General features: G+C 28.7%; 1 protein-coding gene across 1 annotated transcript in view; it reads left to right on the forward strand.

The window, feature by feature from the left end:
• Positions 1-905: 905 nt before the first annotated feature.
• Positions 906-17708, forward strand: part of LOC119605300 (glutamate receptor 1-like) — a gene marked incomplete at its 3' end in the record, with an annotated part of 73983 nt that continues 57180 nt past the window's right edge. Inside the window, exon 1 of the mRNA XM_037958328.1 lies at positions 906-1307. Coding sequence (XP_037814256.1) covers positions 1088-1307 — 220 coding nt within the window. The remainder of the gene's footprint in view (positions 1308-17708) is intronic.

A 17708-nucleotide genomic window follows, 5' to 3' on the forward strand; every position in this document is an offset into this window, starting at 1 on the left:
TGATGTTAAAATAATACAAAGTTTTAATGCCGCACTTAAATATGTAACAGATTTAAGTGTACTTCCTTTAGCATACTCATGTGTGCACAAGTATCTTAGAGATACTGATGTGTCTTTTTAGATTGAAGTAGTAACTAAAGAAGGTATAAGAAAAAAATATAATATTCTTTACATTTGCATTTACATTTAGTAGTATAGAGAGGAATAAGTAATAAAATAACTAATTGCAATAACTAAATGCGAAAAAAGTCTAAATTTATTAATATTAAAATTAAGTTATTGGAAAGAATTTTTCAATATTTTTCCGATTAATTTTGAAAAGATAAGATTTATTTTAAAACTATAAACTCATAAATAACGGACATTTTTTATGACTAAAATTAAAGCTAATATTTTGCACACAATTATTAAATTTAAAAAAATTAAATATTTGTTTATATATTTTTTTCAGAAACATAAAGTCAGTGTAAATACAAAAACAGTAAAAAACAGTTTTTAAATATTTATTTTAAACATCTAAACAAAAACAAATTGTTATTAATTATTTAAAAATGGAACAGGCAATTATAAATATAATTAACAATAAAATGCAGACTATAACAAACGTAAAAAAACTAAGTTTTTTTAATAATTAAGAAACAAAAACAACACTGCCAATTTAATTAATTTAATATTAAATAATTAACAAACGCAACAAAATTATTATGAAATAGTGTTATTAACCCTTTTAAATAAAAGTAAACGTTATCGTAATAAACAAACTAGTTTAATTTAAGTTATTATTCAATTGGTTTTTATGGTTTATGGTGTTTTTATACTTAAATTATTAACAATTTTTTTTGAGACATAAAAGCAAATGCAAATAAGTGTTAGTTCTATTAAAACACTTGTCAACGTTTATTTAACAAAGTGTGGAAAACGTGCAACGTATAAGATTTTAAATATATAAAAAAACAAATAAAACAGCGTGGTGGCGGTTTGTTGCCTTGCCACATACCACAACAGCAGCAACAACAACAACAACTAAAATAATAAAAATAATAATAGTAACAACAACAGCAACTATAAAAGTAACAACAGCAACAAAATGCCTTTTGGATTAAGATTTTACACATTTCTATGGATAACGCTTTCAAACTCATGGCTACCATTCATGCCATTAAAACCATCAACGTTCTACTCAACGTCATCATCATCAGCGTCAGCACCATCAACATTATCCTCATCAAGTGGCATCTTTTACTATCACAATGCCTTGATGGGGGCTGAGGCACAACCATCATCATTAACCGAGAAAATTCCATTAGGTAAGTGAGAGCTGCTTTTTAAAGCAAGTGCTTAAGAACTATATGTATATAAATAAAAAAGGATATACACCATCACCACCACCACCACCATACAAAACCACTATCAGCTACATACTCTCTCACACACATATAATAACACAAAATAAATCTTAGCAAAACTGCTAAAATAAAAAAAGTAAAAACGAACAAACGAATGTATGAATGGTAAAAAAAAAAAACTAAATAAAACAAAGAATGTTTAGCGTTAGATACACAAGTCAGCCACTGGCTGAGTGGCATATGTGTGCCATTTTCAGTTTAATGTTTTTGTTTTTCTACTCTAGATTTTTACTTATTTCGGTTTCACTACTACAGCTACTGCTATTGGGTTTTTACACACAGAAAAATACCTAAAAGAAAACTAGAAATGAAACGGCAAAAAAACCGTTTACAATACAAACTTGAAATTGTGTTGACTGCTGCATATTCATACAACTACAACAACTATAAAGTTGCTGCTTTTTTGTTCTAACACTAAAAGTAGTGAAAATGTTTGTCGTCGTCACAGTATCACAGTTAAAATACATCCGCAAAGCCTGAATGCATACAAGCTCTCACATACTTTTACTCTTATACATTAAAAATAAACACTAACATATACTCATCACAGTTATCAAAATACAATACATTTGTATATAAGTATGAGTATCTGTATGGGGTCTATATGCATGTGAGAGAGTTTTAAACATGTATTTACTAACTAAACATTAAAACTGCCATAGTAAATGGCAAATGTTAGAGTTCTTTCGTTTTTTGTTTTTTTATTACTTATGGAGCGCTGTTCACCTTTAGCCACCATTAAAAGGAATAAATTTAAATATGTAGTTGTTAAAAAAGGAGGCTACAGTCAATGATAAAATGTGTGAGGACTAGCTCAAATTTATTAAACAAATACAAAACCGAGTTAAAAAAGAATTGCAAAAAATTTATTTAATTTAGTAAAATTTAAGGGTGAAATTTGTAAACAAAGGTATGCTACTGGTGGTATACGTAATATTTTTTAAACAAATATTAAGTATACGACTAGTAGCCTAGTTAATTTGCTTTTTGTTGTAGGTAAAAGAAAAACATTTTAAAATAACGGCCCGGTGAATCGTATTGGACATGAATTTTATCTGAATTTGATAATTTTAAAATTGATTGGACATTTAGATATAATTTCCTGGAGATAACGGAAGGAAGTTAATTGGTACCAGACTAGGAGGCATTTATGAATTTTGTTTAAAATAAGAAGTTTATATTTTTTATAAAATTTTATTTTTAAATCTTGAAAAAGTTTACTATTTAATGGCCATAATCTCAATCTCTAGTTATCATTTAACCGGTATGCATATTTGTAGTAATGATAATAAATTAGACCTAGTGACACAGTGTCCCGTAATGGTGTAAGTAGGGAAATACACTATATAACTGACAGCTGATTATATTGAACCACCTGGGTTGCAGTCGTAATTCCGGTCTGAGTTGAGAAGCAACTCTCGCGTCATGGCGATTTTTTTAAAGCGCGTTCAGGCTTGTGTTTGTTGCCTTGCTTTCGATAGATTCGCGTCTCGCTCGCACTGGTGTATTACTTCATATAATCGTTCAAAGTTGTGTGTTGTTTGCATTAACCGTGTGCGTTAGTATCACCTCGTAGTGAGGTTATGTTTGATTGGTGGAGACCATAGAATACTAAACCGTTTTCACCTTGGTAGAGACCATTAAACCTCAACTGTTTATACCCTAGTAGAGACCATTAAAACTCTTAAACTTTACTCAAATTTTACTTAAATGTTTAAAAGTTACCAGCTTTCTATATAAAGATATGTCTACTTGGTGGATTACCTTCAAACTAATGTGGGATACCCTGGCGTTTTATCTATGAGCTCAGCCATCATATTCAATAATAAGCCACCTGGGTTGGGCTTGTCTAATTTGCACGGAAAATACCATCAAAGTCGTAAATTTTCCCATCCCCTCTTATTGTGCCATTCTGGTTAGTTCTTCAGCTAAATACTTGCTATAACAGGAGATATTTAGATTTATAGAAATTTTATAAAAATGTATAAAAGCTTTATTAATTAATCTCTATTTATTTGGTTAGAAATTTTTTACGATATTTGTACCATATTGCAAAATTTTCAGACCTTACTATAAATAGTAACTTTTCAATGGTTTATAAAACAAGTTTCTATAAAGAACTTGTTCTATAAACTTTTGATAAATGATATGATTAGTATCCCATATATTTACATTCTAAATTCAAAATTAAATATCGAACACTTTTCGTAGATCAAATAAAACTTTAAATATTCCATTTAAGTTTTCATTATTTTCTCATCCTACTGTTAAAAACACACCCACATCAATGCAGTAGTAATTTTTAAAATAACTCTATATACATATGTCTCTAACTATGTATGTATTTGTATATGACCCAACTACAACCCTACAAAAAAACCAAATCCATACACACTCATACAAGTGCATCCACATTTTAAAGAAACATAAAATAAAACAATTTTTTATGCACATTCTCATACATACTAAAATACTCTATTGCCTGCTAAAACGGATGTATTATAAACGAGAGCTTTGGGAATACAGCAGGGCACACTATAGAGTAGACCTCTATATAAAAGAAAAACAAAAAAAGTTTATATACAGTTTGAAAACAGGCATTCTATATGCTGCACTACTGCAAGTTCATAAGCTATATTTATATATAAAAACTAACATATTTACACTTTTGTATATATGTTTATATAACATATGCCATATGTATTATTATTCATGTGTTTGGCTGTTTTTTGTAGTCCTTTTTCTTTCAAAAATTGCATTCACTGCATCAACACTTCTCATTTTATAGCTTGTTATAAAACAACATTAGCAAATTTAGAAAAATATATACAAAAACAACAATAACAACTGCTTTAAATATATAGCAAGCAACAGTATTCATATTAATATATGCACTACATATATAAATATATTGTATTAAATTCTAAATACACTTATACATACATATGTAACCAAAATACACATAAACATTGTTAACTGCTCGTTCTGCTGTTTTTAGTATAATTTTAAAGTGCATTTTAAGAACGTGACACAAATATTCCATGTACCAAAATAGGCTTACTTTAAAAAATACAAAGAAAATGCAAAAAATTGTTATTGTACAATTTTAGTTCAAGTTCTAATTTCTGCAAAAAAGACAACAATTTAGCTTTTATGTTTTATTGTAATAAGAGGGCAGGGCAAATACAAAAAGCATATAAAATTTTATTATGTAGATTTAAAATATTTTATTATCTTTTAGTTCTTTTTTTCTTAGTTTCTTACAAGAATTGTATTTTATTATTTAATATTTTATTCTGGCATTTACAACAACTCTCATGACCAACGCCACATAAATCTGTAGCAACAAAAAATTATTCATTTAATTTCATATAGATTTTATTGACCTGATTTATATTTTTTTACAAAAACTCAAGTGGGATTTTTTTGGTATAAAGAAATTTAGTTTTAATGGAAATTATATTATTTTCTATTTTCAATTGCACTTTAATTCAAAATAAAGATGAAGAGCAGCAGCAACAGAAATAAATGAAATCTATTATTTGCAAATCACCATCTTTGGAGAGTTTTGCTTAAGTTTGGGGTCATGTTGTTGGTAAATTGATATTTGTTGATTTCATTTAATTGAAAACTTTTGATTTAAGACATTAAACCTAATGGGAGTAAAAGGGGACATAATGATGATAAATTTTTATTATATAAAAGACAAAAAGAAGAATTTAATTTGTTGCATGTTATTTAAATTTGTATACCCTTTACCTACGTTGGAAGTATATATATAAGTTTGTCATTCCGTTTGTAATTTCCACAATATAATGTTTCGACCCTATAAAGTATATATATATATATATATATATATATATATATATATATATATTCTGGATCCTTATAGATTGCGGAGTCGATTAAGCCATGTCTGTCCGTCCGTCTCCATGTTTGTCTGTCCGTCAGTGTGTCTGTTGAAATCAGTTTTCTGAAGACTAGATATCTTCGGGATCCAAGTCTTCAATAATTCTGTCAGACATGCTTTCGAGATGTTTCCTATTTTAAATCAACAAAATCCATCTACAAATAACGGAGATATAAGAAAATATCCGAGACAATCTCTGAAAATTTCATGAAAAAACAGATAATATTTTGTATGCAGAAGCAAGAAACAACAACAACGCAGATATTGTGCTTCCTTGTATGTGAGTACGTTGTTGTTGCCCATAAACGAATGAAGGCAAAAACAACGTTTAGAATGTTTTTGTTGTTTTTCTTGTTTAACACAGTGTCGTGAATGAAATGATTTTTTGGAAAGTTTATAAAAATGTTTATAATAAATGATAAAATAAATAAACATAAACTATGCTGAAGGGTATATAAGATTCGGCACAGCCGAATATAGCATTATTACTTTTACATTCTTCTAGATCTGCGTTGAAAATTACAGTTGTTCAAAAACTAAAATCCGATTGTTAGCTAAAATATAATTTTTTTCTAGAAAATTAACTTTCTTTAAAATCACATTTAATTTGACAAAAAATATATTTTTACTAAGAAGTATTTTTCATTATAAAATCGAATTTTCAATAAAATTGTAACTAATATTTATAAAATATTATAATTTCACTATAAACTCGTTTTTCCTCAAAATTAAAAATTTCATTATAAATTCATATTAACATTTAAAGTTCACATAAATATATATATATTTCATTTTCAAATGAAATATTTTTTTGTAAATAACATTTTCTAAGAATTAAATTTTCTTTAAAATTTAAAAATTCAATTAATTGACTTTTAGGAAAAGATTTTTATGCAATTAGGTCAAATTCCCACTCACACTTATGTATATAAATGTTATATATTTTGCTACACACACACCAAGACAAAACGAGATAAATACAAATGCACAGTTGAAGAGATATTTATGTATATAAGGGTGGCCTCAACATGAAAGTTGCTCATGTTCATACCAAAAATAAAAGTTTAGTTCATTCTACGATTACATTTCTCAAAATTTTTATCCTGACATCAATATTTGACGAGCTGTATGAATGGATATAAAGGTCCTTTTTTAAGGTTTTTATGACTTTTTTCATATTTCTGGCAAAAAAACCATATGCAAATTTAGTATCATATAAAAGGTCTTTGAGAGACGATTGCAATGAAGTAACACAATTTTGTATTAATTTCAAAGAATTATATTAAATTCATCTGTGTTCTAATCCAAAAAATTAGAAAATTTCGATTACTTTTTCTGTTACACAATCAAGCGTCTCTCAAGGACCTTTCTATGATACCAAAATTTCATATCATTCCTTTAGAAAAAATATGAAAGAAATAATATACATAATAAACTCATTCTATGTTGGGTACCTGGCCAGTGGCCATGAAGGACACTCTGGCAATGAAAGAGCAGATTGTCTGGCAAACAGGGTCGCACGGCGCACATCTATTGACCCACAACCATTCTTTTGTATCCCCAAAGGTTATATTAGGGAAAAATACGATTCATATGTTGAATCTGAATTTCTCCGTCAGAGGGAGTCAATATGAGAACTCAGACAGGCAGAAGGCTTCATAAGCTAATGAAAGGTAAATCCCAAAGGTTACTGTCACTTAACCAGAGGGACCTAAGATTACTAACGGGACTTTATACCGGACACTGTGGACTTAGATACCACCAGCACATTCTTGGTAACAATGTGGCAAGGCTATGCAGATTCTGCGAAATGCATGACGAAACCTCTGAACATGTACTTTGTGACTGCCAGCCATAATGGTCTCTCAGAGTGAGTATTCTGGGAGGCGCTTTTCTTTCGTCTAATGAAATATTCAATCTCTCACCGTCTATAACATTAAGATTCATATGTGAACTTAATCTCCAATTGTGAACCAAAAGGGCTGTACAAAAGATCTTAACAAAAGATCTTGCTTGGTGCCATCTTAAGCAACCAATCAATCAAATAATTATTAATTTTTCAAATCCCTTGATTTGTTTAAACACTATTCTTTTAAAAATAGTTAATTAAACATTTAAAACTATTTCTCTCGAAATGGCTTTTTTGGATTATGTCTTGTAGTAAATAAGCGATATGTACTCAGTCAGCATATGAACTGATCAATATGATGCTCGTTTAAAAATTATGAAGACAATACTTGCCATTAATGATTAAAAAGTAATTTTTTTAAATCAATAACAAATTGTACATATTATAAGATAAATTACACGATAATGTCGAACAAAAATGAGTTAAAACTTATTTCAAGAGGGTCTCTAGAAGAGTTAGGAATATGGTACCATTTTCTTCCTACAAATATATCATTTATGATTACCAAATTAGTGCACATATTATGATTTTAATCGTGAAGAAGCGTCCTAAAAGACTCGAATATGATAAAAAAAATTGCATCAAATGTTGACTAGGTATAGAAATGTATCTATTTATGTCCTCAATCAATCCATATTGCATTAGGATAGATCCTTTTTATATAAATCGCTTAAGGTGTTTTTATGTATATATTAAATTCATTCGAATAAGTTTCTCCCTAATATCAATTAAATTCCAAAAACAGAAACTTTTTTTAATCGATACATCTGTATATACATATGTATGTAGATGAGCTCTTGTTAAGTTTCTTTTATTTATAGCAAGCAATTTTTTTGTATATAAAATTTATAACTATATTTTAAAATTAAAAATGAAAAAAACGAATTTTGACAGTTTGTATAATCACATACAATTTTGAGCTTGCATTTCCAAATAAATTTAATTATAGGTTAATGTAGCTTTAAAGTCATTTTTAAACTTCGACTTTTGGTATAAAACAAGACAATTTTGTATCTGAAATTTTCTTAGAAAATATGAATGAATCTATTTAAAGTGAATGAACCCTATGGAATTTATTTGTAATAAATATAGCACATTTGAAGTGCATTTCTAATTTCATAGAAATATTTTTTGTATTACTTATGAATAAATTTTTAACGATATAATAAGTGGATTGTAGATAGACGCTTAATTTATGCTACAAACTTATATTAAAACTAACTCTTTAAAGAATTATAGCTTTATAATATTTAAAATAAACTAGTTCACAATTAAAACATGAACTAGTTCTATACCAACCAAATCTAGTTTTTTAAAAAGTACATAAGCAACAATAACAAAAACTTGCTAAAATTGTCCTTATAACCAAGTTGGTTATTTCAATACCAAAGATTTGCATGCCTCCTACTACCACCCTTCACATCTTCATACCACTGTCGTATTTAAAAGTCTTAAAACTGCAAAGCTTAAAATTAAGAAAGAAACAAAATCTTTTTCATTTTATATTATTTCCATTATGCTTAACAAGTTAGGACAAAAAAAAAAATTAAGCAAAAAATAATAATTTATTCTGGAAGGATTAAATTGCATTATTTATTTGCAAACTGTACAGATTTTATTTAAATAATTAAATTAGTAGAAGTGCTTATTGTGTGCGTACTTTTGAACAATTTTCAGGCAAAATAAAAAGATTATGAAAATTTTAATATTTATGTGTGTCCTACATTGGTCAATGGCCATTGTCAAGTATATTAAATTGGGATTTAAATAGTATTTAATAAATAGTGTTGTCATTAAGTGGGATTTGCAAGAAGTTATTATTTAAATGACCATAAAGATGTATATAGCAACAATATAATTATAACAATTAGTGTCTTAAAATTTTTAATAAAAAAAACACATAACAGATTTTCTTAAATCAAATACTGTACCTATATTTGTTTTTATTTTAGTAGTTTTACACTCAACCCTTTTAGCGCTAAGAAATCTAAAAACACAATCCCCTTAAAGATTCCCTCCACATAAAATATACAAAACAAGGACATAAATCTTTTCAAACAAATTATTTATCACTTACAAACTACAAATATACAATAAACTCAATCTCAATTGTTTATTACTATTTTATTATTATTTGTAAATAAATTATCTTAACTCCCAAGATTTTTATTTAACAATAAAACTATAAAAATAAACTTTAATTTGAACATGTTCTTTGGCAGCTTTAAAATAAATGGATAAATGAAAGAGAGTTGAAAACACGCAGAATACTTTGGTTTGAAAGTACAAGAAATAAATAAAATCCCAAAAAACAGAAATAACACAGAATTGTAGAGAAAAAAAACACATGTATACTTCAAAAGAAAAATCGTGACCAAAAAATTTAAACCAGATTTAAAGGAACTTGAAAAACTTTTTATACAGATTTTCAAAAATCGAAATCTTAACTGTTAAAAATATGAATACTTTCAATTAGATATTTTACAAATACATACCTATTTAAAAATTTTCAATATTTTGTTCTATCATTTGTAAATTAGTCCACATACTAATGAGTAGAATACTAAACAGACTAGTTAATAGTCTAGGTCACAGTCAATAGAAGAGTAAAGAAACTATTCAAGTCACTAGTCTATTTGATAAATTAGCCTATAGACTGGGCAATAGTTGTACTTGCCCATTGTAACTTGACTAGTCGAGTCTAGTTCAAAGGTTAGCTCATAGTTTGCTCTATATAATAGTCAATAGTTTAGCCAAAGTCTAGTTCAAAAATTAGTTTATAGTCCAGTCCATAGTTTACTTCTTATAATAGTTAATAGACCAACCACATATCACAGGGTGGCATTTTGTCACCTTTACTCCTGGTTACCACGTTTAATAGCTTCCTAAGGACCCTAACCGAGAAAGGACTTAGACCTGTCTGCTATACAGACGATGTCGTAATACTTTTAAAGGGAAGAGCAGAGGATGCTCTGAATACGGCCTTGAGCTGGGCTCTTTTCGCAAGAAGACAAAAATTTCTACGTATACTGAACCTTGCTTCCTGGACAAGAAGATACCAGTGACAGACAAAGTTAAGTACTTAGGTGTAATCTTCGACCGGACATTAAAATGGTGACACCACATATAGGCATGAAATGGGGTCTTAGTCCTACTATGACAAATTGGCTTTATAAAAGTGTAATTACACCAATTCTAGCTTATGCTTCAATAATCTGGTGGACTGCTTTAGACAAAAGGTGCAACATCAAACTACTACACGGAGTTCAGCATACATGCTGCTTGGGTATAAGTGGTGCCATGTGTACTACTTCAACCAAGGCTCTGGAAACGTTGCTAGATATTCCACCCATTGAAATATATTTAATATATGATGCGGCGCTTACAGCCGAATGGCTCTTTACTTTAGACGAACTGGCCAAAAGCGGTTATAGGACACATCATCAATGTATACTGGACACATTGGAAGGTTATACACAATCATCGGAAGTGCCTGATCGTATACCAGACACAGAATATGTCGGAAACTTTGAAACGCTGATCCCAGATAGAATGTCTTAATCAAGCTAAACATTAGATACCAGTAGAAATCCGTTGTTACACGGATGACTCTAAATTGTGGGACAAAGTGGGGCTGGGGTTCTATATTGAAGAAACAGAAATATACCACCGTTTACCAAATCATAACACAAGCTTCCAGACAGAAGTACGAGCAATAACGGAATGCGTAAATTGGATTAGAATAAATATGGCGCCCCCAGTGCTTAATATATTTATCGATATCCAGAAGGCAATTAAGGCGATATCAGGCGATAGAACTAAATATAAGACCGTATTGGATTGTAAGTAAGCTTTAACTCAATACTCTCCCAGAGGTAAGGTTCACATCATATGGTTACCAGCCCACTCGGGAGTAGTCGGTAACGAAAGGGAGAATGTAATAGCTTTACAAGAAAGGGAGCTCGAGGCAGTTAACCTGACAAACGCAAAACCATTCGACGCAACAAAAGCTGAACAAAAAATATAGGTGAGAGAATCCCATAATGCCTCTTGGAATAATGAAACAGTGGGTAGAACCACGAAGATCCTATGGGGTGGCCCTGATGAGAGCAAGACGAAAAATCTCCTCAAAATGAGCAAGTTAGTATGATGGTACGTATTCTGAGTGGACACACAGGATTACGAGCAGATCTATGCAAAATTGGACATGCGGATTCAGACGAATGTAGAGCATGTGGAGAGGACAGTGAAACTCTGAAGCACTTTCTTTGCCACTGTCCGGCATTCTTCGAAGGTAGACCCAAGTATCTTGTAACTGATGTTATTCCGGAAATAACATTTCTGACTAACACTTATTGAAAGATTCTTAGGAATTACGTACAGGAAACTGAGTTTATGAGTCACTGAAAAATAATTCATTCAGTTCCTTTTTTTTCATGATAAGGAGCGCACAACAGGCCCGATATTGGCCTAGGTGTATTTCTTCGGATTTGATGTAGTATACATCCTCCTATCAACCTACCTACCTACCTAACTACCTACCTACCTACCTAATAGACTAACCAATTGAATTGTCAATACTATCGCCCATAGTCTAACATAGAATAACTAGTCAATACATTTGCTTATAGAATAGTTTACAGACAGAACTTAACAAAATAAATAGATTACTCCATAATCTATTCATATACTTGATAAATTAACATATAGACTAGGCAAATAAACTTGCCCATATTCTAGTAAATAGACTAGTACAAAGTCTAGTTCAAAGATTAGTTTATAGATTACTCTATATAATAGTCAATAGATAGACTTCCCGATGGATTAGTGAAGGGACTAGTCAACAGAATTGCCAATAGAGTATAATTCATTGGCTAGTTACTATACTAATCAGTAAACTCGTTCAAGGACTAGTTAATAATCAATAGACTATTCCATGAACAAGTTAATACATAGCTACATAAATTAGCCAACGGACTATTTATTAGACAAATTAATAGTCAAAGGAAAAGTAATATAGACTCGTACGAAATAAGAATTCTAAACTCATCAGGATAAGATTTGTTCTGATATGAAAACATCCTGAGCTGAACGAGACTTCTGATAACTGAAGGCAATCAAAAACAATATTGAGGTCATTCTTAAGCAATGATAAATAGATCCCTCTTATGTTCAAAGTCCTATTGTAGTTCTCCTTGCTTTGTTCAAATTCCATTTGGTTTGCAGCAACTTAAAATCCCCCGTAGTTTATTACGTATTTAAAGCAAAGCTACGCTTTAAGCTATTTCTTTTTTATAATTTTTAGTTTAAAACAAATAAAAGAAGACTATTTAGTATTTCAGCTCATCTTCTATTTATGTGAAAAATTTATGTTTATTGTGCTTTTGTAGCACTTTGGTGTCATGTAATTTTATTTATTTTTATTTAACGTTTTTTTGCTCCTGGTTTATTTGAGTTGAAATGTAAAAGTACTTTTAATAATATTTATTTAAAAGACAAAATACTAAAGCGTTTTTGTTGCTGCTGTTGTTCACTTTTGTAGCATGACCGTTTGGGAATTTGTTTAAGTTTTTTTGTTTCGTTTTTTTTTTTTTTTTTTTGAGTCCCTGTTGTGTTTGTTTAAGCCGCAGCATTAGTGTGACAATTATTTTTTGTTGTTCTTGCAAGCTTTTGTTTCAGTTGCTAACTATTGCTCTTGTTTAAGTGTAACTGGGAAAGTGTGCGTTTGTATGTGAAACGAAAAGTGTCGTTTATTACAAAGAACAGCAGCAAAAAGAATAAATTTATTTATTTTATGGCACTTGAGCTTTTTACTGCGGCAATTGCTTTTGCATATTAAGGCTTTGCAAATGTTCATTTTACATACATTTGCATTAAATTACATAAATAATTGAGATTGTATGTATATATACATATGTACATATATAAAAGAGTGTGTAAGTGAGAGTATGTATGCGTAAGTTTAAATTTAAGTTAGTGAGTGCACAAATGAGTGTATGTGTGTTTGTAGATGTATTGTATCCTTTGTGCAACATTATAGTTGTTGTCGTTGGTAAGGCTTTGGCTGCCTTTTAGTGTGCTGTGATAATGAGCCCCCTGATGATAATTAAATGCATTTCTGGGACACAACTCATACACATGCTCACACACACGTACATACATACATACTTATGCATATATGTGAATAGAAAAATAGGTGTGTACGTAAAAAGGATCAACTGTTTCCATACATCATAATAAAAAAGAGGAATCACAAAATTTTCTAAGCTTCTTTTACAATAATGAAAAAATTTATTGGAAAATTTTAAGACGTTTACATAGTAAAACATAGTTTTATCGTATATCAATAAAATCAACACCTATTTTTCTATTCACATGTGTTCAGATTTTAACAAAAACACACATTTGTGCGTTTGGGAATTTTGTGGCTGAGTGTCAAAAGAATTATGCAATTAAAACCACATTGAGTGTTTTAATTGTTGTTAGTTCAATGTTGCCAATGTTGGCTTGTATGTTTTGGGTTCTAACTGCAAATTGAAAAGAAAAAAAAGAAAAAAACAAATAAAATCAACCAGAAATACTTTAACACAAAAGCATTTCAAACCAAAATAATTAACCAATAAAAACACTAATACATACATACATGTAGAACATTAATGAATTAAACAAAAATATATATGTGAATAACCGGCCCTTAAATTTGTGGTTAATACTTGCATTTGAAATATTTATGTGGTTTTGTTTAACAAAAATACATATCCCTTTAAGCTTTGTATAACACATTCCACCACTACTTCGTTGGTTTTATATTAGATTATTGATTATTTAAAGTATTTTGGGTTGAGTTTCAAATTTCGAATTTCTATAAATATCTTTTTATTAGAGTTTAAAAATAAACATATTGAATTGCTTAAGTTAATTTTCCTTTAACTTCATTTAAAAAATGTTCATTCAATACTATGATAAATGAATTATACTTAAAATTAATACTCAATTTTACAGAAAATAATGTAACATTTAAATAAGCACTTAATTTCCACTATATTTAACAGATTCTTTATACATTTTCTCTTAATCCCCTTAAACATGCATTTTTTCCCTCTTCATATAAAAAAATAGTTAACTGTGAACAATGTTTTAAATTAATATTAATGAAAGTTTCTTTTTTATAATTGTTTTATTATATCAAATAAAACTCAACAGAAAACTATATAAAATTGATATGTATCATTATTTTTTAATTACTTTTTAAATATGTTTAATTTCTCTCTCGTTATAGCCCAGCTAAAGATTTATATATTTTTTTTCAAAAAACATTTGTATTGTATTTACTTTTATTATTAACACTGTAGCAGCTACAAACATTTAAAATAAAATTTCCACTACAAAAAAGTTTCCGTTAATAATGCATACAATTAAAATTTTTAATTTTTTTTGTTATCTTATTATGCTTCCCTCTATTATACTGCATCATTTTTTCTCATACATAATTAATATGTTTGAGAAAAAAAGAGTGTGAAAAAAATGACTGTGAAAAACTGAACTAGAACTGAACTATAACTGAACTAGAACTGAACTAGAACTGAACTAGAACTGAACTAGAACTGAACTAGAACTGAACTAGAACTGAACTAGAACTGACTAGAACTGAACTAGAACTGAACTAGAACTGAACTAGAACTTAACTAGAACTGAACTAGAACTGAACTAGAACTGAACTAGAACTGAACTAGAACTGAACTAGAACTGAACTAGAACTGAACTAGAACTGAACTAGAACTGAACTAGAACTTAACTAGAACTGAACTAGAACTGAACTAGAATTGAACTAGAACTGAACTAGAACTGAACTAGAACTGAACTAGAACTGAACTAGAACTACTAGAACTGAACTAGAACTGAACTAGAACTGAACTAGAACTGAACTAGAACTGAACTAGAACTGAACTAGAACTGAACTAGAACTGAAACTAGAACTGAACTAGAACGAACTAGAACTGAACTAGAACTGAACTAGAACTGAACTAGAACTGAACTAGAACTGAACTAGAACTGAACTAGAACTGAACTAGAACTGAACTAGAACTGAACTAGAACTGAACTAGAACTGAACAACTAGAACTGAACTAGAACTGAACTAGAACTGAACTAGAACTGAACTAGAACTGAACTAGAACTGACTGAACTAGAACTGAACTAGAACTGAACTAGAACTGAACTAGAACTGAACTAGAACTAGAACAGAAAATTAAACAATTAAAAAATTGTTATGTCTTACTAAGTCCTTTTTTAATTCTAGAAAATTAGATTTTATAGTTCTAATTTGGCAAAGTTAATTTACAATTTTAACAACTTTTATACTTATTAGCCACTATAACGCTTATTGCTTTTATTGTTGTTTGTTTGAAACATTTAATAAAACACACAAACGAAAGAAAAAATTTAAATTGTTAATTGACAGTCGTTTAAAAAATTAACATTTAATTTTTTTTTTTTCTCTTTCTGTAAAACAACTTCAAAAACTTTTACCATTATCTGTAGTTACCATCTTTTACATACTCCCACACTATTAAAATAATTGAAAATAACAAATAGTAAAAAAATTAAAAAGTTTTTAATTGCTAAAAGTTGTTGGAAAATTATTTAAATTGTTTAACAAAAATAAGTGAAAATACTCAAGACTGTTTGAAAAAATTTTAATATTTGTATAATATTATTAAAGGTATTTTCAGACTACAATATTGAGTATTAACACACTTCAAATTAAAAATATTATGAAAATAATTCGCATTTTCAAAAAATCAATCCGAAAAATACATTTTATGTTTACACTATAATATTTGTAATATTTTTTATCCAATTTTCAATTATTTATGCACTTTTCGTTCTTATTTTTAATGTATTTTAAAATTTTTGTTTGTTTTTTATTGTATTTATAAAATACATCCCGAATACGTTTGAAAATAAAAAGTTTTTGAATTGTTTTAAAAAATTTATGAATACCGACCGTATGCCAAAATCAGTAATATTTTTGAAAATCAAATTACAAATTATATATAGACTAGTAAATTGTATTATGATACAAACATTTTTGACAAGTATTAATACTCAGTATTGTAGTCTAAAAATACCTTAATACATATGTATGAATAAAATTGGTCTTCATATTTTAGTGACTTAATAATAAACATCTTACAAAACCAAAAAGGTCAAATTATTGTTAGCATTTTTAAGTACAAAATCCACAATTTATAATTAACCCTTAAAGTTTGTATACAACATTTTCTTTTAAAGGATTTTTTATTATTATTATTCACTCTGCGTTTTATAAAAAATCCAATAACTTTTTAATACATTTTTTGTCATACCATCATTTTGCATTTAACAAATCAATAAGATAACTTAAGCATTTATTTGTCGTATCAAACAAGTTTGTGACACTGACCAAAACCATCATGTAACTTAATACACGATTTATATTGCTGGTGTTTAATCCAGGCCAGAACGAGAAAAAAATCACAAATAAATTTAGAAAAAAAAAACGTAACGAAGAATCAAACTAACAGCATTTTCCGTTTTATTAAAAACTTTTGACACAATTTATGCGTACATTTGTTAAATGCGGTATGCTGGATATTTTTTTCATACTAAACTCCAAGAGAATGATGTGGCAGTGCAGTCAAGCAAAAATCCCGGCTTAAGTGGAAAAAACCGAACAACAACAAGCCAGGAACTTTAATATGATTTTTATATTTTTTGTGTTATTCTTTATTTTTTTCTCTATTTTATTCAAAATATTTGTAGAATTGATTATTTTTGCTGAGATGGGGCAAAATAGGAAAAATGGGGAAAATACGTAAATGGCAAAAAGTTGTAATAGAAAAATGAAATTTATGCAACGACACAGTTTTACGAACTCGAGAGGAAAGTGAAACAAACTTTTTTCGTTGTTGCTATTATTTTTGGTTGTATTTTCCCTACAAACACAAACACATACCATTTTTTACAACAAAGTTTATAACAATACATAGATTTTTTTCTGCAAAATTTTTATGAGAGTATTTTTTCCAATTTGGTTTTTTTTTGTTATATTTTATGTTTTTATTATGCTTAAAAGTTTTTGAAATTGTTTATGACGTTTTATTTGCAACTTACACACACACACACGCGGGTTCAAAACAAACAAATGCGTTTGGAAACAGCGGGTCAAGACCACAAGTAAAAACAACCAACAATTTAAAAAAAATGGCGAAACTAGAAAAAATTACAACTAGAACAAAACCCTAAAAAACAGCCCATACCTCAATTAATTTAAAAAGTTGGTTGTTTTTTCTTTCTCTCTCTCTCTTTCTATAGTCCTAAGTGAAAATATAAAAAGTAAACTGTTAAAATAAAAAACACAAACAAAAAATTAAAATCCTTTGTGTTTTTTCAAATATTTTCAATTATACTCTTGTTGTTGTAGCAACTATACAACAACTAC

Source organism: Lucilia sericata, unplaced genomic scaffold, assembly GCF_015586225.1.
Source record: "Lucilia sericata isolate MDLA Ls3-8-SP2 unplaced genomic scaffold, ASM1558622v1 Contig000472F_arrow, whole genome shotgun sequence".
Lineage (NCBI taxonomy): Eukaryota > Metazoa > Arthropoda > Insecta > Diptera > Calliphoridae > Lucilia > Lucilia sericata.